Raw genomic sequence first — 24,822 nt, 5'->3', positions numbered from 1 at the left:
ATGATAGTGCCAGTGATGCTTAGCCCAGGCGCAGAGGTGGGACTGCTGGTGGTGACTGCTTCAAGGGTGCAGTTTTCTCCACAAACTCCTCCCCCCACTGTTGATGCCTGTCACACCATCTTTGATGTGAAGGCTACATTTCTGTGGGAGTGTTACATGTGTAAGCAAAAGGGAAGTTGAAAACAGCTGAGGGCTACTAGATCACGTCATTTGTGATGACCCTTGCAGCTGTAAGGCACTGGAAAGTTAGAACTACTAGATTATAGCAGCTGGGGGAGATGGCTCAGTGGGTAAAGGCATTTGCTAGCAAAACCTGCCAGCCCAGGTTCAGTTCCCCAGTACCCACAGACGGCCAGATATACAAAGTGGCATGTGCATCTGAAGTTCACTTACAGTGGCAAGAGGCTCTGGCACACCCATTCTACCCCCTCAAATAAATTAATTTTTTTAAACCTGCTAGATTACATCATCTATGACAATCCATCCAGCTATAAAGCACTATAAGAGTGCTGTCAGTATAGTGAGGAAACCAAACAGCTGGCCAGTTTCTATGAATCTGGCTGCCCTTGGCAGTCCTGCTGTGTGAGAAGAGCCACAAAAACTCTGGTGCCTCTGATTTTGTTCCTTCCCTCTGCACAGCTGACTAGCAGAGAAATGGGCAAGGCATTCTCCCATTTTATACTGAAAAATACACATGAATGAGTAGAAAAATAAACATGAAAACAAATTACAACAGAAGTATATAGGTATTATTACTTGATTTCCTCGAGTTCTCATGACATTTTGACAAGTTGTTAACATCAGTTTTTAAATTCTTTTGGTGTTTGACCTCAAGCATGTGTCTCTTCAGATCCTATCAGGAACCCTTACTAAAGGCCTGTGGGCATAGGATGGAAGAGATTCAGAACTGATCCTCTTTCCTTTTTGCCTGACATTGGTGTTTTGTGGGCCACATTCCACCAGTAGCCTTGATTGCCACACACAGTGAATTATGGTTGCTAATGTTCAAAGCCCAGGAGATTTTGTGTAGGCAAGTGTCCAGTCAGCTGTCTTTTGTTAAAGCACCAGAAGAAGTAAGCATTGGATCTGAATGTCCTTGTGGGCAGCACTGCCCTGTAGAGAGGGCCAAGCTTGTACCTAGTCCCAGTCCCCACCCCTGATTACGTCATCAGACCTTCCACTCCTCCATGTGGTTCTGGTAGGCAATTGATTTGTAACGTGTGGCTTGAAATAGCAATGCCTCATGCTATAGTCAAGCCTCAGTGGTTCTCCCTCTGCTCCCTGCAGAGCAGGCTTTACAGGTGTGTGTGCCATACCTGGTTGTTTATGTAGGTGCTAGGGAATCTAACTGGCCCTCATGCTTGCATAGCCAGCACTCTTTGGTTTTTCAAGGTAGAGTCACTGTCTATCCCAAGCTTACCTGGAATTCACTATGTAGTCTCAGGCTGGCTCCCAACTCACAGCCAACCTCCTACCTCTGCCTCCCAAGCAAACACTCTTAACTGCTGTGCTATCTCCTGTTCTGTTTACAGAATTTCTCTTCATACTTTATATATGATTTAAAGTTCTCTCGCTTTTGTTGTTTTGCTACTTTGAGCAGTCCCACTCTAGCCTCAAACTCATGGTGACCTTCCTATTACAACTTACAACACAATACCAAATATTGGTAATAAAAGTATAAGCCACCATGCCTGGCTTTCCGTTTTGTTTTTTTTTTTAATAAATTTTATTTATTTATTTATTTGAGAGCGACAGACAGAGAAAGAGGCAGAGAGAGAGAGAATGGGCGTGCAAGGGCTTCCAGCCACTGCAAGCGAACTCCAGATATGTGCACCCCCTTGTACATCTGGTTAACGTGGGTCCTGGGGAATTGAGCCTCGAACCGGGGTCCTTAGGCTTCACAGGCAAGCACTTAACCGCTAAGCCATCTCTCCAGCCCGCTTTTTTTTTTTTTTAAACTAATGTAGGATCTCATTGTAGCCCAGGATGACCTGACACTCATTCCATAGTCCCAGGCTGGTTTTTGGTTTTTTTTTTGGTTTTTTTCCAAGTAGGGTCTCACTCTGGTCCAGGCTGACCTGGAATTAACTCTGTAGTCTCAGGGTGGCCTTGAACACATGGCGATCCTCCTACCTCTGCCTCCCGAGTGCTGGGATTAAAGGCGTGCGCCACCACGCCTGGCTCCCAGGCTGGTTTTAAACTTACAGTGATCCTCCTGCCTCTGCCTCCCAAGTGCTAGGGTTAAAGGCGTGCTCAACCACACCCATCTCCTTTGATTGTTAAGACATGGATTAGTTAACAGTGTTGGAGGCAGCAGTCAGGGGCACTAAAAGCTCTGGGCACCTGTTACATAGCCCCACTTCAAAGGGTTCTTATGGGTCAGAATTGGCTTTTTTTTTTTTTTTTTTTTCTCTAATAAGTCTATGAAATAAAGCCAGCCAGGTGTGACGTCCACTCATATAATCCCACAACCTAAGCTATATATTGAGTTCTAGGCTAGCCTGATTCCTATCGATATGCAATGCTATCTCAGAAAAGCATACAGTTAAATAAGCAAAATGATAAAAAGCCACCTCTGGGGCTGGAGAGACGGCTCAGCGGTTAAGCGCTTGCCTGTGAAGCCTAAGGACCCCGGTTCGAGGCTCGGTTCCCCAGGTCCCACGTTAGCCAGATGCACAAGGGGGCGCCCGCGTCTGGAGTTCGTTTGCAGAGGCTGGAAGCCCTGGCGTGCCCATTCTCTCTCTCTCCCTCTATCTGTCTTTCTCTCTGTGTCTGTCGCTCTCAAATAAATAAAAAGAATAAAAAAAAGAAAATGTTAAAAAAAAAAAAAAAAGCCACCTCTGATGATTAGTGCTTAATCTACGGTAGGAGGGCTGGAGGTGATGGCTTAGTAGTTAAGGCGCTTGCCTGCAAAGCCAAAGGACCCAGGTTTGATTCCCCAGGACCCACGTAAGCCAGGTGCACAAGGTGGTGCATGCATCTGGAGTTCATTTACAGTGGCTGGAAACCCTAATGCACCCATGCTCTCTGTCTTGTTCTCTCTCTCTCTCTCTCTCTCTTTGTCTCTCTCAAGTAAATAAATAAAGAAGCCCCCCATTTTTAATCTACAGTAGGAATCCAGTGCCCATTGTTGACACATGGTTCCTGAACACAGTCCTTCAAGGAATCACTACAGTAGGTTGGACTCTCCTGCCACAGTAGCTTTTACTCCAGGCCATCTTTTCATTGTGTTGCTAGTGTTTTCAGACCATCAGTCTTTGCCAGCTGCTGAATGGTATCTATTTACAGCCTGTTGATTATGATAAACATATGGGTAGTCGGTGATGGATGAAGGTCACTGTTAATATCATGAGTGTCTAAAGTGCCTTTAACTCAACAGTCTCAAAGTACTCAGTCCCAGCTTTAGTGTGCAGTATCACTTCCACACTGGTAGATATAAAATGGGGCTTTTTTTGGTCTTGGGTTCTGTCTCTCTCTCTCTCTTTTTGCCTGCCCCCCACTCCCTCTCCCTCCCTCCCTTAAGAAATTAATGCTCAGTATACCTTTAATCCCAGTACTTGGGAGGTAGAGATAGGAGGATCCCCCTGAGTTCAAGGCCACCCTGAGACTACATAATGAATTCCAGGTCAGCCTGGGCTAGAGGGAGACCCTACCTTGAAAGCAAAAACAAAAAGGCTGGGAGTGGCTTGCAGCCACCCTCATTCTGAAACACCACTCAGCAAAAGTGAATCATACTGGTGGCAGAGGTCAGAGGGAGCCAGGAGAGAAGTTCAGTCCAGGAAATGGCCTTCCCATTCTGGGTGTACTAGCCATTTTACCTTAGCAAGTGGCTCTGATTAATGTACCAGCTGTGTGCAGACTATGTGAAGTATGACTAGAAATGGAAGGACCTGGCACCTTCACATGACTTTCTAAGTAGCTTATCACAGACTGGAGCAGCTATAAATTTGCAGCTATAAATTCAGACTGCCATAATTTGATCCCCAGTACCGTACTTTTGCTGATCTCCCATGCTCTCACAAGTACCTAGAACTGTACAGTTGTAAACAGGACCCTTAGAAGTCCTGTGCTGACTTTGGCAGCACATATACTAAAATTGGGATGATACAGAGAAGATTAGCATGGCTCTTGCACAAGGATGACACACAAATTGTGAAGTGTTCTGTATTTTTGTTTTTAATAAAGCTTTTAAAATAAAATGTTCAACCATTTCACTTAAAAAAAAAGATCCTGTGGTACAGTGTCTTCGTACAGGTGGGGTACCTGAGGCTCATAGTGGTCTTGCCCTCACATGTTTCTTACAACCTCCCCCTCTTTGAAGTCCTAATGAGTTTGTCTTCTTCATGGTGAACTAAGAAAGACTCATGGAGTGAGTGCCCTAGCACCTCAGACTTGACCTCCCTGTGCATCCCTGAACTTCATGTGGTCTGCTGTTTGACTACTGAGGGCTGCGGGACTAAGACTAAAGTGTTGTGGCATGCTCTGTGCTAAGATTCACATTATACTGTAGGAGAAAGGCTGACTCTAGAGCACGCAGCCCTCACAGCCGAAGATCTCTTGAGTCTAGTGACTTCCTCTTACGGTCTAGAATCAGAGGTCATTTGAACTGTGGGGTTCTTTGTGAGTTTCCTGCAGTTGGAGGGAGGTTACTGAATCAAGGGACCACACAAGCCAGGAATGGCCTCCAGGGGAACAGAGTTTTGATCCTTTCACAGTGCTGATGTCGTAGAGTCTACAGAGAGACCTGAGTGGAACCCGGGCATCAGTACATGTATACCAAATGATTGCTTTCAGCACTCTGTGAGTTTTCCTCACCTCCCAGGTCCTCAGCTGTCTCACTCACTTCTGTTCACAGGTGGTGGAAAGGAGGAGAACTCCAGCCGAGATCAGAGAAGAGTTTGAGCGGCTACAGAGAGAACGGGAAGAGAGGAGACTGCAGCAGCGAACCAACCCCAAGGTAGCCAGCACCATCTCAGTGAGACCTGTTAAAAGCCACATTGACACTCATTAAATGGGGTGGACTTTTTAACCAACCATGTCCAAAACTAGGCAGACAAGACTTCACTGTTACACCCCAGTAGCTATCAGCAGAACTGATGTTGGTGACCCAAAGGCAAGCATTTTAATCCCTGTGGGGAAGACAAAACCACTGGTTTACCCAGAAGTCAGGCTTTCCCAAGCAGAAACTCGTGCTAGTTCTCTAAGACCTTCTCCAGTTAAGCTGCCCAAGTCCTTAGCATCGAAAGTCATTGAGAGGCAGTATCGGGAAAGGTCAGCCAGCTAGCAGCTTTAGCATTGGGGCCGTGGCTATGGTATGGAGGCCTGGTAATGCAGAGGATTGAGGGCATTTCCAAGTTTCATTGAGCAGGGGCCTCTGCTTTCCTCACCCCAGGATGTCAGTGCCATGAACCCTAGTCACTTGATTGTCTCAGCAGCCACAAGGTGACTGGAGTCCCCAATGGAGTGAAGTTGTTTAACCCAGTGACTCTACAGAATTGGCCCCTTGTACGGTATCTTTTTCCCATTTGCTGTGCCCAGCCAGGTAGCAGATGGATATCTCAGTAAGTTTGAGGAGCCCATTGTACTATAGCTAATAGACTGTGGCTTGGTGGCCTGTTCAGCCTTGGTGAGTGAGAAGACTCAGTTCCTGGCCCTATCAGTGTGGCCAGGAGGGCCTGGCAGGCATCTGGTACCTGTCCTGATAAGGAGCTAGTAGCCTTGCTCCACCCTTCCATTGCCTCTTCCTGAAGGGTGCCAGGATCTGCGTTCACTCAACGATGTTGTTGGAAGGAAAGGTGAAGCCATGCAAGCAGCATCTTTACGTCTTAAAAGAACAGTGCCAGCTTAAACTCAAAAGTACAATACAGTGATCAAATTTATTCTAGAGTGTTTTTAAGCCCCTATAGCACTTAAAGGACCTTGTTTTCACAATGGAACTACCTATTTGAATTTTTCATTTCAAAGTATGTATCAGCTGAATGTAGTAACTCACACCTGTAGTCTCAACATTTGAGAGGTGGAGGGAGGAGTATCACTGTAAGCTTGAGGCCAGTCTGGGCAAGACCCTGTTTCAAAAACAAAACCAGCCAGGCATCATGGCGCACGCCTTTAGTTCCAGCACTTGGGAGGCAGAGCCAGAAGGATCACCATGAGTTCAAGGCAACCCTGAGACTACATAGTGAATTCCAGGAGCTAGAATGAGACCCTATCTGGGGCGGGGGGGACAATAATTAGGGCTGGAGAGATGGCTTAGCTGTTAAGGTACTTTCCTGCAAAGCCAAAGGACACAGGTTTGATTCCCCAGTATCCATATAAAGCCAGATGTATAAAGTGTCCCATGCATCTGTAGCTCATTTGCAGTGCCTGGAGGCCTTGGTGTGCCCATTCTCTCTGTCTCTCTTTTCTCTCTCTCTCTCTCTCCTTCTCTGCTTGCAAATAAATAAAAATGTTTTAAAACCAATAATTAAACTTTATATAGTCAGCTGGGACAGTGGCTCAGCAGTTAAAAGTGCTTGCTTTTAAGCCTGCTGGCCCAGATTCAACTCTTCAGTACCCGTGCTGGCACATGCATCTGTGATTCCAGTGTGCCTATGGCAACAGGAGGCAGAGCCAGGAGAATCCAGATGCTCACAGGCCAGCTAACTGGCACTCAACAAAGTGAAGTGGCAAAAACAAAATGGCAAGGGAAATTCTGCCTCAATCAGGGTGGAGGAAGAGGACCAATATCCCCCAGTCTTCTTATGCCTCCATACATGTGCTCTGACACACATACACACACACACACACACACACACACACACACACACAATTTTTTTTAAGTGTATACTGTTTAGGCCTCAGCATATGTCAGTGGTAAAGTGCCTAACATGTGCAAAACCCTCAGTTTGAGCCCTAGCACCTTGAAGGAAAAAAAAAAAAAGAAAGATGATATAAGCCGGGCATGGTGGCACACACCTTTAATCCCAGCACTTGGGAGGCACAGGTAGGAGGATCACCATGAGTTCGAGGTCACCCTGAAACTACATTGTGAATTCTAGGTCAGCCTGGGCTAGGTTACCCTACCTTGGGGAAAAAGGGGAAAAAAAGATGATACATAGTCACTGGACCTAGTACCACAGGCCTGCTATCCCAGCTCCTTAGGAACCAAGGAGCAAGATTACACATTTAAGGGCTATCTGAGCTATATAGCAAATTCAAGACTAGCCTGGACAGCTTACTGAGATCCCCGTCTCAAAATTTTCTTAAAACTGGGCATAGAGGCCACTGGGAATATAGTTCAATAATAGGTAGAACACTTGACTAGCATGTGTGAGGCCTTGGGTTCAGTCCCCAGCACTGAAAAACAAGTGTATGCAGTTGTTGTCAGTACTACAGAGTGATTGGTTTGAGGACTTCTAAAGATGCCCAGTGCCACAGATACTCTGGTCCCTTATATAAAATGGTATGGCATGTACTCATAACCTAAACTCATCTTCCTATAGACTTAAAATTAAAATCATCTGTAGGGACAGGGTTACAGCTCAGTGGCTAAAACATTTGCCTAGAATTAATTCCCTAGCACACCCCCACATCATCAGTGGAGGATAAGTATTGTTTGAGGAATAATGACAAAGAAAACAAGGAGTTTTTTTTGTTTTTGTTTTTGTTTTTTTTTTTTTTTTTTTTTTTTTTTGTGAGGTAGGGTTTTGCTTTAGCCCAGGCTGACCTGGAATTTACTGTGTAGTCTCAGGGTGGCCTCAAACTCACAGCAGTCCTCCTACCTCTGCCTCCCAGTGCTGGGATTAAAGATGTGTGCCACCACACTCAGCTATTTATGTAGCATTTTAGTTTGGTCAGAAGGAGGTGGAGCCAAAATGCAAAACTGACCAGGGTCTAGGGTACACCAGCTGTGCCAGTGGTTCCCCACAGGGATCTTTTGGTCAGGACACTGGAAAGAGCTACTTTGAAAGTCAGTGTTGGCACATGGGGGTGGGTTGGGCAGACCGTTGTGTTGTTAGCCTGCCTGTTTTGTCTGTGGTTTTGCTGCACCCAAGCAGTGAAGCTGCAGGGAAAGAGACACTCGTCTTGACCTGTGTCCTGCAGTGAAGTGACCATCTGGGTGTGTGTAGTAGTTGCTAACACTATTCTGCAAATGTGTCTGCTGGCCATGGCTTTGGGCAATGAACAGAGCACAGCTGGGACCATTTCCTACAGTCATACAAGATCTTTTTAAATTTCCAACATTTTATTACTTCTATAAACTGCTTTCAAATAAATAAAAACATTTTCTAACCAGAAATACTGAGTAATAACCAGATGTTGGCTCTGCAGCATTTTGAGGACTGGGTATGAGCTGGATCTTTTGTGCCATGTCCAAGGAGCTTATAAGCAGGAAGGCTTGGAATATCCTTTTCCTAAGAAGAGTCTCCTCCTCTTGATAAGACCACAAGGAAGCCAGGCACAGTGGCACATGTTTGTAATCCCAGAATTTGGGATGCAGAGACAGAAGGATCTTGGATTTTAAGGGTAGTTTGGGCTATGTAACAAGACTTTGTTTCAAAAGATTTTTTTTTCTGGGTTTTTTGAGTTTTCCCCGTAGGGTTTCACTCCCAGGCTGACCAAGATTTAAAAAATAAAATAAAATAAAAAGACCACAAGAATAATAGCTTGTCAACTGCTCTCCCATTCCCTCTAGTGGGAAGCTGGATGTGCTTGCGCATGCCTTTAAACCCTGCACTCCAGAGGCAGACATAGGAGGATCACTGTGAGCTCAAGGCCTCCCTGAGGCCAAATAGTGAATTCCAGGTCAGCCTGGGCTAGAGTGAGACCCTACCTCAAAAAAAAAAAAAAAAAAAAAGAACAAACAAACAAAAAAAGTTGTTAGAGAGGATTCTGCAGTGGGTGTATGTACTGAGCAGAAAGGCTTTAGTAGTATAGGTAAGAAATAATGACTGCCGTTGGGCTGGAGAGATGGCTTAGCGGTTAAGCGCTTGCCTGTGAAGCCTAAGGACCCCGGTTCGAGGCTCGGTTCCCCAGGTCCCACGTTAGCCAGATGCACAAGGGGGCGCACGCGTCTGGAGTTCATTTGCAGAGGCTGGAAGCCCTGGCGCGCCCATTTTCTCTCTCCCCCTATCTGTCTTTCTCTCTGTCTGTCGCTCTCAAATAAATAAATAAATAAAATTTTAAAAAATTCCTTGAATAATGACTGCCCTGGGCATGGTGGTGCACACCTTTAATCCTAGCAGAGGTAGGAGGATTGCCATGAGTTCAAGGGGCCACCCTGAGACTACAGAGTGAATTCCAGATCAGCCTGAGCTAGAGCGAGACCCTGCCTCAAAAAAACAAAACAAGAAAACAAGAAAAAAAAATAATGACTGCCATAAGAAGGGCAGGGCACAGGGCAAGCTGTTTGCTCTATGTTTAGTTTCTCATGTGTGAAATTAGGATAGCTGTCCAACCTACCACACCAAGCTATTGAAGGATGGAATAGACACAAAATAGATGTTAATTCACAGGAAGATAATCCTGCTCTATAGATGCCAAACGATACTGGTACCAAGTTGAGCTTCAGAGCCTAATTTGGGGTGTTTAGCTCAGATAATCCCTTTGCCTATGGAGACTGCATTAGATGTTACCTGTCACTTGGATATGGCCCTCAGCCTCCTTTTGTGGACAGGACCTGACCTGTAAGAAGTTTCTGTGGGGCCAGCAGTGCTGGAGGATGCACACATTTAGATACTGAAGGTAGAGTTTTGGGCTTGGACTCAGATTCCACCTTCCAGTCTTTGCTTGGTCAGGTCTCCTTTCCAGCCTCAGGTGGCTTTTCTCTATGTGAAATATATTTGCTCCAACCCTACCCCATGGGTCTCTATCTTTGGACCCCACAATCCCCAGTTTTCACTGCCTCTCTTCTACCATCACTCTGCCCTGTTCAAAGAGACTTATGTCTGTGTTTCCTGCTAAGAAACTTGAAGCTCAGTTGCTGTTATCTCAAGGTCCCACCACAGTGAGCATTGTGGAAGAGGGCATTGGTGGCTGGGAGGCAGAGATGATACTGTTGGCCCCCTCCCTCCATATGACTTCCATGAAAAGTCCACAGGTCTTGCCTTTATAGGCTGAGATCCTGAAACAGGATTGCTCGGTGCTGTGCTCACTCCCACTGGACCAGTTTCACTGCTTTTTTGGGGGGTGTCCATAAATCTCTCTGAGTAGACAGCAGCCTTGCTTCTTTGAAGATCTGGTCCCAAGCATCTTGTTGGCTTTCTACTGCCTCCTTTACAAGCCTACATAGGGGTGCAGTGGCTTGCAGGGCTTAACTGTCTCCAGGTGTGGTGGTGGTGCACACCTTGAATCCCAACACTCAGAAAGCACAAGTAGGGGGATCGCTGAGAGTTCAGGGCCACCCTGAGATGACTACACAGTTAAGGGAGACTGTTAAATTGTTTCCTGGTCTATTGCATTTTCCCCATGTTCCATGGTTGATATAAACTTTGTGAGTTTAGAACAGCTTATGAACTAGAATTCCTGAAATGCAGTTGTATCTGCCCTGATCAAGCCTGAATTACTTTAGGCTGTCTTTAGCCTCTTACTTGCCACTTACTGCCCACCACTATGTCTGGCCTAACATCGTTTCCTTATGACTATCAGGTGAAACCTTTTTGGAATACACTAATAGACCACCAGTTTTCATCAATTCAAAGTCTAAGTAAGAATGGCATCAGATAACATCTGAGGCCTGTAGCAGAGATTTCCCTACTTTGTTGTAACCTGCCTAATTCATGTTTCCATTAATATATTTGAAAAGTGCCTTGGTTTATGACTTTATTTTTTTAATATATTTTATTTATTTGAGAGAGAAAAGGGCAGGGAGAGGGAGGGAAGAAGAGAATGTGCGCCCCAGGGCCTCTAGCCACTGCAAAAGAACTCCAGACACATGTACCCCTTGTGCTTCTGGCTTATGGGTCCTGGGGAATTGCAGGCAACGCTTTAACAGCTAAGCCATCTCCCTAGCCCATGCCTTTTTTTGTTAACACATTGGAACATGGTGTTTGGGGCCTCCTGAATCTGTGTTGCCAGGCAATGGTCACTCATATTTGCCTTCAGAATAAATCTATATTGTCTTTGAAGTAAGAGCTGTGTTTCTTATTGAGAAGCTCCACTGCCTTTGCACACATAATAGCTTATTCAGCTTTATCAGAAAAACAATTGAATTCTGTAGCAAAGAATGTATGTGACCATGCTCATGTTTTAAATCCAAGAATGTTTTCAAAAAGATATATGAGGACTTGACTCACTTGTTTTTTAAAGATTTGTTTTTGGTGGCCAGTCTGAGCACAGCTATCAGAATGAGCTTGTGGTTATGGCTTCAGTCTGTTCCGTGAAATGCTTCTGGTGTCATAAACTGACTCGTTTGACTGCAGGATAATAGTGTGGGAGAAGAACCGTTGGAACCCATATGTTTGCTGTACTCAGTAGCAGACATGGGCAGCCACTGAAAATGAGACCCTGTCATGTAAGGAGAAGGGACAGAGCCTAGCTGACCCAGTCTGGGAATGTGCTGTAATGTAGAATGGGATTCAGAGAGAAAGCTGTTTCCCCATTGCATCTTCATAGTCCCTTATCAACAGACTTGGGAATTGAAGACTGCTGTGGGGCAAGGCCAAGAGGAGAGCAAGTGGTGTTTGGGCCAGATTGTTCTTAAACCATTAGTAAATTTGAGTTTGATCCTCCCCTAAAATTAGAGAGTATGGTCCTGACTTTCATATGCGATAAAATGATCCTGTGGCCATCATAGCAAGAGCTGTCCTGGGCTCCTTGGCGGAAAAGCAGGCAAATTTCACTCTGCTCTTTGTTGCCTTTGGGGGAAATTATTCAGTTATTAAAGTCATTGCTGAGATGACATTTGATAGAAATTTCTCGTATTCTCCTTAAGGCCAGAAGCAGAAACACAAGCTTGAAAACAATTCAGCAGATTGGGGGTAGAGATGGGGCATTGAATTCTCATGCGAATCAGACTGTCCTACTGCAATCTTTATTTACATATAGTTTTTATCAACAATTTTAATACTTATTTACTTATTAGAGAGAGAATGGCACACCAGGGCCTTAGCCACTATAAACAAACTCCAGACATGTGCCACCATGGTTACAAGGGTTCTGAGGAATCAAACTTGGGGCCTTAAGTTTTGCAGGCAAACACCTTAACCACTAAGCCATCTCCCTAGCACAACAAAATATCTTGATAATCAAGGATGGACAGATGGCTCACTGGTTAAGGCAGTTGCTTGCAAAACCTGATGGCCCAGGTTCAGTTCCCCCAGTACTCATGTGAAGGTAGATGCACAAAGCGACGCGTGCATCTAGAGTTGACTTGTAGTGGCAGGAAGCCCTGGTGCACCCATTGTCTCTTCTCTTTCAAATAAGTTGGTTACTGTCGAGAGAGAGAATGGGCTCACCAGGGCCTTCAGCTGCTGCAAACAAACTCCAGACGTGTGCACCCCCTTATGTGCATGTGCAACATTCCGTGTTTGCATCACTGTGCATCTGGCTTACGTGGGACCTAGAGATTCAAACATGAGTTTTTAGGTTTTGCTGGAAGCACCTTAACTGCTAAGCCGTCTCTCCAGCCCAGCTATGTTTTTTTTAAAGATTTGAAGCCAGGCATGGTGGTACATGCCTTTAATCCCAGCATTCAGGAGGCAGAGGTAGGAGGATCGCCATGAGTTCAAGGCCACCCTGAAGACTACACAGTGAATTCCAGGTCAGCCTGAGCTAGAGTGAGATCCTACCTCAAAAGACCAAAAAAAAAAGAAAGAAAGAAAGAAATAAGGGCTGGAGAGTGAGCGGTAAAGGCACTTGTCTGCAAAGCTTAAGGACCCAGGTTTAATTCTCCAGGTCCCAAGTAAGCCAGAAGCACAAGATGACACATGTGTCTGGAGTTCGTTTGTGGTGGCTAGAGACCCTGGCATGCCCATTTTCTCTCTTTCTCTCTCTGTTTCCCTCTCTCTGTCTCTAATTAATAAATAAAAAGTAAAAATCTAAAAAAATGTAAAAACTTGAAAAAATTTTTAAAAATAATTTTGACCTCTGTACATGCCCCTCACATACATACACATTCACACAAATAAAAATTCTGTTTAAAAAATAATTAAGGTAGCTGAGCATGATGGTGCATGCCTTTAATCCCAGCACTCGGGAGGCAGAAGGAGGAGGATCACCGTGAGTTCAAGGCCACCCTGAGACTACATAGTGAATTCCAGGTCAGCCTGGGCTAGAGTGAAACCCAACCTGGGGGTAGAGAGGGAGGAATTGGGCTGGAGAGATGGCTTAGAGGTTATGGCATTTGCCTGCAAAGCCAAAGGATCCTGGTTCAACTCTCCAGAACCCATGTAAGCCAGATGCACAAGGGGGCACATACATCTGGTCTTTGTTTGCAGTGGTTGGAGGCCCTGGAGTGCCCATTCTCTCCCTCCCACCCCCCTCAAATGAATAAAAATATCTTTAAAAAAGTTAAGGAAGCTGGGCATGGTGGCACATGCCTTTAATCCTATAGAGAGGCAGAGGTAGGAAGATCACTGATAAGTTTGAGATGAATGTGAAAATATGATTTAGGGCTGGGGAGATGGCTTAGGAGTTAAGGCACTTGCCAGCAAAGCCAAAGGATCCAGGTTTGATATCCCAGGACCCACATAAAGCCAGATGCACAAGGAGACACATGCATCGGGAGTTCATTTGCAGTGGTTAGAGGCCCTGGCATGCCCATTCTCTATCTGCCTGTCTCTCTCTCAAGTAAATAAATAAAATATTTTTAAAAAGAAATTTAACCATGCTCTAAGGACAAAGCAAGCTCTAATGTGTGGAAATGGATTAAATATTTCTGTTTTCTGAAGAGTTATTTTGTATTTTGTTTTCTATTAAAATGTATTTAGTTTCAAAAAAAATGTAAGTGTGATTGCCAGTAGTGGTGGCACATGTCTTTAATCCCAGCACTTGAGTTTAAGGCCAGCCTGAGGCTATATAGTGAATTCCAGGTCAGCCTGAACCAGAGTGAGACCCTTCCTCGAAGAAAAAAAAAGTGATTGAGTAACAGTTTAATGAGATGATCCTACATAGATTTAATTAGAAGCTATTGGCAAACTTCTAACCCATTTGGCTTATCCAATGTTAGAGTCCCATCTTTATTTTGCTTTCTATGTTGGAGTATGTCAGAATTCAAATCTTAACTTTTCATTCCTCTCATACTTGTGGTTTTTCATTATATAAAAGCATCTTGTCTTGAAAGTGAATGGTAAGCTGCAGTCCCACCTCTCCCTGTTTGGCACATAGAGAAGAAATCCATCTATTCTGGGTTGTGACCATGCCATTTTCAAAAGGTTATTTCCCTGAAATGGCGCAGAAGGGAACATCTAGGCCACTCTCTAAAATAAAGAAATGTCCTCGTCAACTCAAAATGACCTGACCAGTCATTTTCCAGGACAGTTAATTTCATCAAGCGAGTTGGCACTTTGAGCCTAACATTCTCCTCTCTCACTGTTACTGTTCCGGTTTAGTTGTTTTCCATAGATTTGGGTCAGCACCAAAGGCTGTTGAGTCAAGACTCACCAGCTCGTTGGAATTTTCAATTATCGTGGCTTGTTTAAAGATACAACAGTGTGGGCTGGGGAAATGGCTTAGCGGTTAAGGTGTTTGCCTGCGAAGCGGAGGCCCTGGCGCATCCATTCTCTCTGCCTCTTCCTCCCTCTCTCTCTCAAATAAATAAATTATTGGGAACAAAAAGAAGAAGAAACAACAGTGTGGTTGAAAACTGATGACTGGGCTACTCCAGCCCCTGGTAGTCACTTGTCTGCCAGCATGGGGTTAGTATGAATGCGTATGTTTTTGTTTGTGTGGGTGCCTATTTGTTCGCTTGTTTCTTTTTGACAGGGTCTAGGCTATCCTGAAACTTGTGATTCTCCTGCCTCAGCTTACCAAGAGCTACGATTACAGGGATATACCACGATGGCCCCCTGAATACCTATTTCAAAAACTTTCTGAGACAGATATGGTAAAGCCTCAAAAGGCTGAGGCAGAAGGATTGCCACAAGTTGAAGGCTAGCCTGGACCCTAGTGCACAGCAAAAGCCTATATCAGAAATTTTTAAGCTGGGCATGGTGGCACATGCCTTTAATACCAGCACTCGGGAGACAGAGATAGGAGGACCACTGTGAGTTTGAGGCCACCCTGAGACTACAAGTGAATTCTAGGTCAGCCTGAGCTCAAGTGAGACCCTACCTTGAAAAACCAAAAAAAAAAAAAAAAAAAAAAAATTTTGTTGTTTGAGTTAGGATTTCACTCGAGCCCAGGCTGACCTGGAACTCACTATTTGCAAGTAGAAATTGGACACACTGATGCCTATTACCACTGCAGATGAACTCCAAACACATGTGCCACTTTGTGCATCTGGCTTTATGTGTGTATTGGGGAATCAAACCCTGGCCATCAGGCTTTGCAAGCAAGCACCTTTTAACTGCTGAGCCATCTCTCCAGCCCCAGGAAATTACACTAATTATGTAAATATAAAAAGCATAAACAGCTGGGCGTGGTGGAGCACACCTTTAATCTCAGCATAGTGAATTCTAGGTCAGCCTTTTTTTTTTTTTTTTTTTGGTTTTTCGAAGTAGACTCTAGCCCAGGCTGACCTGGAATTCACTATGGAGACTCAGGGTGGCCTCAAACTCATGGCAATCCTCCTACCTCTGCCTCCAAGTGCTAAGATTAAAGGCATGTACCACCACACCTGGCTAATATTACTGTTCTGATTCTATGTAGTGTTATTGTGTAACAGACCATCCCAAGACAGTATCTTATGACAGCAACTATTTCTTTTTCTTTTTTATTTAAATCTTTTTATTATTATTATTAACATATATTTCATATGGGTCATGTGTTGTGCCCTTTTTCCCTTGTCCCTGCCCCCATCCCATTGGAGACCCTCTTCAATGGGGTTGCAGGTATTTTCTATGGGGTAGTGGGAGCAGCAGTTATTTTGGGGGGAAGGAATGCCTCTGGGCATGATGTCATAACCTGTGGCTCTTTCTGCCCCCACTTACGCAAAATTCACTGAGCTGTGCTAAGTATGTTTTAAGTGTACTTCAGTGATGAGCTCTTAGGAACCTTTGGAACTCTGCTTTAGTAGGTGTTATGTTAAGTATCCTCAGGGTCTGTCTCCTACGCCCTGGCTCTGATTATCAGGGCCAGCATGGAAGCAGCGCTCTTCCTTGTCTCCCCCTTCTATGTGGATTCAGCGTGGTTTGCTGAAGTGAGAAGAGTAGTTTATCTCCTCGTCAGATCTCATACCTTTTGAAAAGGAACAGATTCTCCAATGGAGAGTGAAGTCAGTTGATGCATATAATTCTTCTTTTAGCCATGTTTTTCTTTTTGATAGTTGAGGCTTTTGTTTGTTTTTTGAGATGGATCTTATGTGGCTCAGGCTGGCCTCAAACTTGACCTGCTAAGGAGGACCTTGAACTCCTGTTCCTCCTGCCTCCACCTCCAGAGTACTAGTATAAAAGCATGTTCTTGGGCTGGAGAGATGGCTTAGCGGTTAAAGCACATGCCTGTGAAGCCTAAGGACCCCGGTTTGACTCTTCAGGTCCCACGTTAGCCAGATGCATAAGGGGGCGCATGCGTCTAGAGTTCGTTTGCAGTGGCTAGAGGCCCTGGCACACCCATTCTCCCTCCCTCTTTTTCTCTCTCTCCTCCTCTCTCTCTCTCTCTCTCTCTCTCTCTCTCTCTCTCTCTCTCTCTCTCCCCCCCCCCCCGCCTTCTCTCTGTCTCAAATAAATAAAAATAAAATCTTTAAAAAGAAAAAAAATACATATTCTTGAAAACCTGGTTTTTGTTGGTGTTTTTGGTGTTCTATCTCAGAACTACATCCTCAGCCTACAGCAGCAGTTAGAGTTTGTGCTGGTTTGAATGTATTTTTTAGCTTTTTTTAATTGATAGCTTCCATAATTATAGACAATAAACCATGATAATTCCCTCCCTTGCCCCACTTTCCCCTTCACATATCCACTCTCCATCATACCCCCCCCCATCAATTAGTCTCTCTTTTATTGATGTCTTTTTTTTTTTTTTTTTTTTTGGAGAGAAAGAGAGACTATGCATGCCAGGGCCTACCTGGCATTGCAGATGATCTCAAACTCCAAGGAACACTGGGAATCGAGCCTCAAAACAGGTCCTTAGGCTTCAAAGGCAAGCGCTTAACCCCTAAGCCATCTCTCCAGTCCCTCTGCAAGTTTTTTTTTTTTTTTTAATGTTGATTTATTTATTTGAAAGAGACAGACAGAGAAAGAGGGGCAGAGAGAGAGAAAGAATGTGCACGCCAGGGCCTCCAGCCACTGCAAACAAACTCCAGACACATGTGCCCCCTTGTGCATCTGACTAATGTGGGTCCTGGGGAATTGAGCCTCGAACCGGGGTGCTTAGGCTTCACAGGCAAGCGCTTAACCGCTAAGCCATCTCTCCAGCCCTCTGCAAGGTTTTTTTTTTTTGGAAGGGGGGGTTGAGGTAGAGTCTCGCTCTAGCCCAGGCTAACCTGGAATTCACTATGGAGTCTCAGGGTGGCCTCGAACTCATGGCATTCCTCCTACCTCTGCCTCCCAAGTGCTGGGATTAAAGGTGTGCACCACCACGCCCGGCTGTAAGGTATTTTTGATTGAACTTTCTACTTTAGTCTCCAGTAGACGGAGCCCTGCTGGAGGAGGCACGTCCCTGGGGGCAGATCTAGGCTACTGTGTGTTCCAAGAGAAACAGTGCTTTCTTTTCTCTTTCTGCTATGGATGTGTAATGTGGTAAGCCAGTTGCTTTTCTCCACCATGATGACACTTGCCCTTGAAACTGTAAGACTGAATTCGGTGCTTTCCTCCCATAAGCTGCTTCTGATGAGCTCTTGTATCCCAGCAACAAGAAGGTAACTGCTAAAAAGTTCTGGTTCTGGGATTGATTGAACTCTACTGGCTGGCTCTGGATGGCATCTGCTGCTTAGCTATAGTCAGATGTTGAAGAAAGCTTGTTTGGCTTGCTTTGCTGAGAAAGGTCTTCCTAGTTAGCCCAGATTAGCCTCAAACTTGGAGCAATCCTCCTGCCTCAGCCTCCTGAACGCTATATTAAAGTGTTTAGCACCATGCCCTATTTTGACATCGGCTTTGACACATAGCTCTTCCTGGCCACCTGGGAAGTCCTCTCAGCACATCAGCCTCTGGGTAGTTATTACACAGCTAACCTTTACATAGGTTTTACATAGACTTTACATGGGTACTAGAGAATCAGATCTGGGTCCTTAGGCTTTGCAGGCAAGTACTTTTAACCATTGAGCCATCTCTCCAGCCCATTTATTTATTTATTTGAGAGAAAGGTAGAAAGAGAGATATTGAGTGCACCAGGGCCTCTAGCCATCCCAGATGCATGTATCACCTTATATATCTGGCATTACATGGGTACTGGGGAAATGAACTTGGGTCCATAGGCTTTGCATATTTTTTATTATTATTTATTTATTTATATTATTTATTTTTGGTTTTTTGAGGTAGGGTCTCACTCTGGCACAGGCTGACCTGGAATACACTATGCAGTTTTGGGCTGCCTCATGGTGCTCCTTCTCTCACTGTCTCCCGAGTGCTAGGATTAAAGGCATGCATCACCATGCTCAGCATTTTTTATCACTTTGTGTGAGTGTATGTGTATAAGTGTACAAGTGTGCATGCATATGGAGGCCAGAAGACAATCTTTGTTTGTTTGGTTGGTTGGTTTGTTTGGGGTAAGGTCTCACTCTATCTCAGGCTAACCTGTGGTCTCAGGGTGGCCTCAGACTCAAAGCGATCCTCCTACCTCTGCCTGCCAAGTGCTGGGTTTAAAGACGTGCGCCACCTCATCTGGCCCAGAGGACAATCTTGTATGTTATTCCTCAGGTACAAGGTCGACCTCTTTGTTAGACAGGCTCTCCTTGGCCTGGAGCTTGTCAAGTAGACCAGATTACTATCCAGTGAGCTCCAGGGATCCTCCTGTCTCCACCTCCCCAGTGCTGGGATGTCAAGTGTGCACTACCACATTCAGCAAGGCAAGAACTTTATTGACTGACCTGACCTGTCTCCTTAGCACCTGCATATCATGGTTTTGTTGTTATTGTTGTTTTGGGGGTTTTCTGGGCGGGGGTTGATTTTTTTTTTTTTTTTTTTTTTTGAGATAGGGTCTCACTGTAGCCCAGGCTAACCTAGAATTCACTATGTTGTCTCATGGTAGCCATGTACTCACAGTGATCCTCCTACCTCTGCTGTTTGGTTTGGTTTAGTTTGGTAGAGAGAGAAGGAATTGGCACACCAGGGCCTCAGCCATGCAGTCAAATTCCATTTGCTTGTGCCACCTAGTGGGCATGTGGAACCTTGCGCTTGCATCACCTTTGTACATCTGGCCAACATGGGATCTGGAGAATCAAACATGGGTCCTTAGGCTGCCCAGGCAAGCTCCTTAACCACCAAGCCATCTCTCGAGCACTAAGGAAGTCTTTTGAATTAAGCGACCCTTAGAGTTGTCCACATATATATTTTTTAATAACTATTTTGATATCTATGATTTTTTATTGTAGAATTAGAACTATTAGGAGTTAACATGCCTTAAGGCCTTGTTTGTTTCCTCTTTTGGAAAGCTTTTGTTGTGTACTTGATAGGCCATTTATATAATACTTGGAGTATCCCTTTATCTTTGGTTATGTATTTCTCTCTGCTTTTTTCAAGGTAGGATCATGCTCTCACTCTGGCTGACCTGGAATTCACTATGTAGTTTCAGGCTGGCCTCAAACGCACAACAATCCTCCTACCTCTGCCTCCCAAATGCTGAGATTAAAGGCATGCACCACCACACTGGCCTTAAAATATTTTGTTTAATGTTTACAAGAAGATCTTTGTTTAGAATACTCTTTGATGATTTTTAAATAGTCTTTTGAATGAGCCATGACTATAGGTACTATAGAACTGTGGCCTTTATATTCCACCCCAGGATGGAGGTCAGTTTCACCAAAAATGGACATGCTAAAATGCCACGGGATTTCAAATCTATTTCACAGACCATCTGAGCATTTCAAAATAGTACTTTATTTTCAGTAATTGCAAACCTGTGAGAGTATTTTGTTTTTGGTGTTTTTGTTTGTGTGTTTTTTTGTTTTGTTTTGTGGTAAGGTCTTGCTCTAGCCTAGGCTGATCTGGAATTCACTATATAGTCTCAGGGTGGCCTTGAACCCATGGTGATTCTCCTACCTCTACCTCCCGAGTGCTGGGATTAAAGGCATGCGCCACCATGCCCGGCTGAGAGGGTTTTTTGTTTGGTTTCCGTTTGTTTGTTTTTTTTTCTTGTGTATGTGGTATGGGCTCACCATATGCTCATCAGTGGTGGCTGGAATGGAACTCAACAGTGAGCTCTGGGTTGAAATAGAAGGTTTATTTTTGCACCTGTCTTTAAGTCTTTGTACATCAGTTCAACAAACACAAGCAAGTGGTAAACACTAAACACTCTTTTTGGTTTTTTGAGGTAGGGTCTCACTGTAGCCCAGGCTGACCTGGAATTCACTATGGAGTCTCAGGGTGGCCTCAAACTCACAATGATCCTCCTGCCTCTGCCTTCCCAGTGCTGGGATTAAAGGCGTGCGCCACCACGCCCGGCTAAAACTCTTATTTAATCCACCATTTCCTCTGAAATGTTTCTAGATCCTGGCAGATATAATAGGAATGACTTGTCTAGTGTGAGGCACTTGCCCTTATCTTCTTTCCTTAAATATATATATATATTTAAATATTTTTAGTTATTTTCAAGCCGAAAGAGAGAGAGAAGATAGACAGAGAGAATGGGTATGCTAGGGCCTCCAGCCACTGCACATGAACTCCAAATGCATGTGCCACCTTGTGCATCTGACTTACATAGTACTGGGAACTAAACCTGGGTTGTTAAGCTTTGCAGGCAAGTACCTTAACCATTAAGCCATCTCTCTAGCCCTCCATAAGTTTTGTTTGTTTGGTTTTTCAAGGTAGGGTCTTCCTGTAGTCCAGACTGGCCTGGAATTCACTGTATAGTCTCAGGGTGGCCTTGAACTTGAGGATCCTCCTACCTCTGCCTCCCTAGTGCTGGAATCAAAGGCATGTGCCACCACACCTAGCTCTCCTTAAGTATTTGTTTAATGTTTTTATTTATTTATTTATTTATATGAGAGTGACAGAGAGAAAGAGATACATATAGAGAGAATGGGCACACCAGGGCCTCCAGCCACTACAAACGAACTCCAGATGCATGCACCACCTTGTGCATCTGACTTACGTTGATCCTTGGGAATCAAGTGTCAAACCGGGGTCCCTTAGGCTTCACAGGCAAGCGCTTAACCACTAAGCCATCTCTCCAGCCCTCCTTAAGTGTTTTTAAGACTGGAATTTGTATTTCTGAGAACTAAGCATAGTGGCATACACTTGTGATTCTAGGATTCTGAGGTGGGAATATTGGTTGAACCCAGGAGATTGAGGCCAGTTTAAGCAATACAATGGGACCCTCATCTCAAATATAATTGCCAGGCATGATGGCGCACACCTTTAATCCCAGCACTCTGGAAGCAGAGGTAGGAAGATTGCCATGAGTTCAAGGCCAGCCTGAGACTACATAGTGAATTCCAGGTCAGCCTGAGATAGAGTGAGACCCTACCTTGAAAAACCAAAATAATAATAATGAGGGCTAGAGAGGTTGCTTAGCGGTTAAGGCACTTAACTGCAAAGACTAACAACCTGGGTTCGATACCCCAGTACCTGTGTAAAGCCTAATGCACAAAGTGGCACATGCATCTGGAATTCGGTTGCAGTGGCTAGAGGCCTTGGCCTGCCCATACTCACTCATTCTCTCCTTACAAATAAATAAAATGTCTAAAATTAAATTAAATTTAAGAATAATAAGTCAGGTATGGTGGCATGCACCTCTAATCCCAGTATTCAAGAAGCAGAAACAGGAGGATCAATGCAAATTTGAGGCTACTATGGGTACATATAATAAGACACTGGAAACAAAAACCTGAAAAATAAAAAATAGTAAACAAATGTTTAAAAGAGAATGCTGAGAAATGGGAAGTTGGCTCATTCAGTAAGGTGCTTCCTGCACAAGTATGAGGACCTGAGTAGGGCTCTCCAGTGCCCACGTAAAACCAGACACTGCTGCCATGGGCCTGTAAATTCCAACACTGGGGAGGCAGTGACAGAAAGTTCCCTGGGGTCCTCTGGCTAGCTAGTCTAGCTAGATTCATTGAGACCTTTCTGAAAGAATAAAGCAAGAGCCGCTGAGGAAGATCCCAGACATTGACTTCTGGTTTGCACGTAACACACATACATACATGCATACTGACACCAGTGTACCCATACACATAAACATGCCCACCAAAAAAAAAGAAAGGAATTATGATCAGGCTTTGTAGCATTTGTAGCGCAGGCCTCTTGGGAGGCTGAGCAGGGGACAGAAAGCTCAAGGCCTGTTGTGCAACTTAGTAAGACCCTGACTCTTGAGAGCTTGTTTGGAGGTTCTAGCAGGAGAGCACAGCTGCTTGTATACCCTTGGCCAAAGACCACTCCTCCTCTATTCAGGGGAGGTCATCCTCTTTGACCAAGTGTGCAGCTTTGGGAGGGTTACACATGAAACAGTGAGGGAAGAAGGGGACACCCGCCCAGTCAGCCAGACCGTCCTCACATCCAAATCCCTGACTCTTAATACAAAACAGGCTAGGGATATAGCTCAGTGGTAGAATACTTGCCTACGTGTATTAGGAAAGAGGGAAGGAAGAGAGGAGGGAGTTCAACTTTCTCAGAGAAAGTGAAGCTTGCCTGAGAGTCTGTTGTGAAAGCAGGCACTGCCAGACAACAAGACTGGATGGCTCAGGGACAGCCATTTACAGCTAGTGCCTCATGTGCAGCCTGTGAGCTAGGAAACAGTCAGAAAACATCAAGACTTCTACGTAGTGACATGTGAAGGTCACGTGCAATTCAGGTTTCATGCCCGGGTGTTTGATAATATCCACCGTTCTCCCTCAATGTAGCACTGTTGGACAGGTGGGACAGAAACCATATGGCCTGCATCACCAAAATTTGCCCTGTGGCTCTGTGAAAATGACCATTCCTGATTTACATCACCCACTGAGTGACAAAGACTGGTAGCAACAACACTTAGAACACTCGGGTTCTGCTACGCAACACACCCACCTGTTTCCCTCCAGTTGTCACACGTAGCCAGTGTCCTGTGATTGTGGCTGGCAGTAGCTTGATAGCTTCCTGCACCCCACAGCCAGCACACTTCCCACCTGCAACAGCATGTGTAAGATGGCTCCACCGCTCATTGAACATGGAAGGAGCTGGCTTTGTCATCTTGTCAATATGAAGCACATGAGCCATCCTAGGACATGCTGCTGCCTTTCATCCTAAAGGAGATGGCAGAGAAGAAGTGGGCTTGCTGGGTGTCTCGTGCCCTGTGGGCCTCACTCCCTGACATGAATGAAATATTGCAGATGCTGGAAGTGCAGAGGGATGTGTGATCTGTTAAATCTACTCTGGTATCTCCATTTAAGGCACCTATTGCTGATGATAAACTAGAAAGAAAAAAAAAATGAAAAATCTAGGCTAACTGCCAAGCCCACAAAAACAACAGGCTTGGTAGGTAGAGTGCCCACCTAGCATGCACAAGCAACTGAGTTCAGTCCCTAGCACCACATAAACGGGGCATGGTGGTATACTCCTGTAATCCCAAGACGCAGGAGGTGGAGGCAGGAAGATCAGAAATTCAAGGTCATCCTTGGCTACATAGCAAGTTTGAAGACAGCTGTTACATAGTAACCTTGTACAAAAAAGCCAGGATATAGTACAAGTGTACTGTAATCATAGTATGTAGGAAGCAGGAGGGTTGGCTCAAGGAAACTGACTCAAAAAAAATGCTGGGTGTGGTGGCGCACACCTTTAGTCCCAGCACTCAGGAGGCAGAGGTAGGAGGATCACTGTGAGTTCAAGGCCACCCTGAGATTACATAGTGAATTCCAGGTCAACCTGGACCAAAGTGAGACCCTGCCTTGGAAAAAAACAAAAGGGGGGGGCAGTCCTGGAGAGATGGTTAAGGCATTTGCCCACAAAGCCAAAGGACCTTGGTTCAACTCCCCAGGATCCACATAAGCCAGATGCACAGGGGGCGCATACATCTGGAGTTCGTTTGCAGTGGCTGGAGGCCCTGGTGCATCCATTCTCTCTCCCTCTCTCTGCCCCTCTCTCTCTCTAAATAAATAAACAAAAATAATTTTTTTACAAAAAAGGAGGTCTGTAGAGAGGCTCCGTAGTTAAGATGTTTGCCTGCAGTGCCTAATGAGCAGTACCCATGTAAAGCCATATGCACAAAGTGATACATGCGTCTGGAGTTCATTTGCAGTGGCTAGAAGCCCTGGTGCACCCATTCTCTCTCCGCTCCTTGTAAATAAATAAAGTATTCTTTTTAAAAAGCACAGAGAAACCAGGAGTGGTGGCGCATGCCTTTATCCCAGCACTCAGGAGACAGAAGTAGGAGGATCGCCATGAGTTTGAGGCCACCCTGAGACTCCACAGTGAATTGCAGGTCAGCCTGGGCTAGACTGAGACCCTACCTCAAAAAACAAACAAAAAAAAAAGAAAGAAAGAAAAGGAAGCTAGGCATGGTGGCACACGCCTTTAATCCCAGCACTCAGGAAGCAAAGGTAGGAGGATCGCCATGAGTTCAAGGCCACCCTGAGACTACCTAGTGAATTCCAGGTCAGCCTGGGCTAGAGTGAGACCCTACCTC

The 24,822-nt window shown here is 45.0% G+C and overlaps 1 protein-coding gene and 1 non-coding gene across 4 annotated transcripts in view; both read left to right on the top strand.

The window, feature by feature from the left end:
* The window catches only part of Dnajc11 (DnaJ heat shock protein family (Hsp40) member C11), a 69,050-nt gene that overhangs the window by 26,748 nt on the left and 17,480 nt on the right, over window positions 1-24,822 (top strand). For all 3 annotated transcript variants that reach the window (XM_045150427.1, XM_045150429.1, XM_045150428.1), the window contains one exon: window positions 4,856-4,957. In XM_045150427.1, the coding sequence (XP_045006362.1) occupies window positions 4,856-4,957 (102 nt within the window). The remainder of the gene's footprint in view (window positions 1-4,855; window positions 4,958-24,822) is intronic.
* On the top strand, window positions 4,067-4,172 carry LOC123461125. Its single transcript, XR_006637443.1, has one exon. It is a non-coding gene; the product is annotated as a U6 spliceosomal RNA (small nuclear RNA).

This window comes from Jaculus jaculus, chromosome 5 (assembly GCF_020740685.1).
Source record: "Jaculus jaculus isolate mJacJac1 chromosome 5, mJacJac1.mat.Y.cur, whole genome shotgun sequence".
Classification (NCBI taxonomy): Eukaryota; Metazoa; Chordata; class Mammalia; order Rodentia; family Dipodidae; genus Jaculus; species Jaculus jaculus.
Note: the sequence above shows the minus strand (reverse complement) of the source record. Positions and strands in the feature narration are given on the sequence as shown.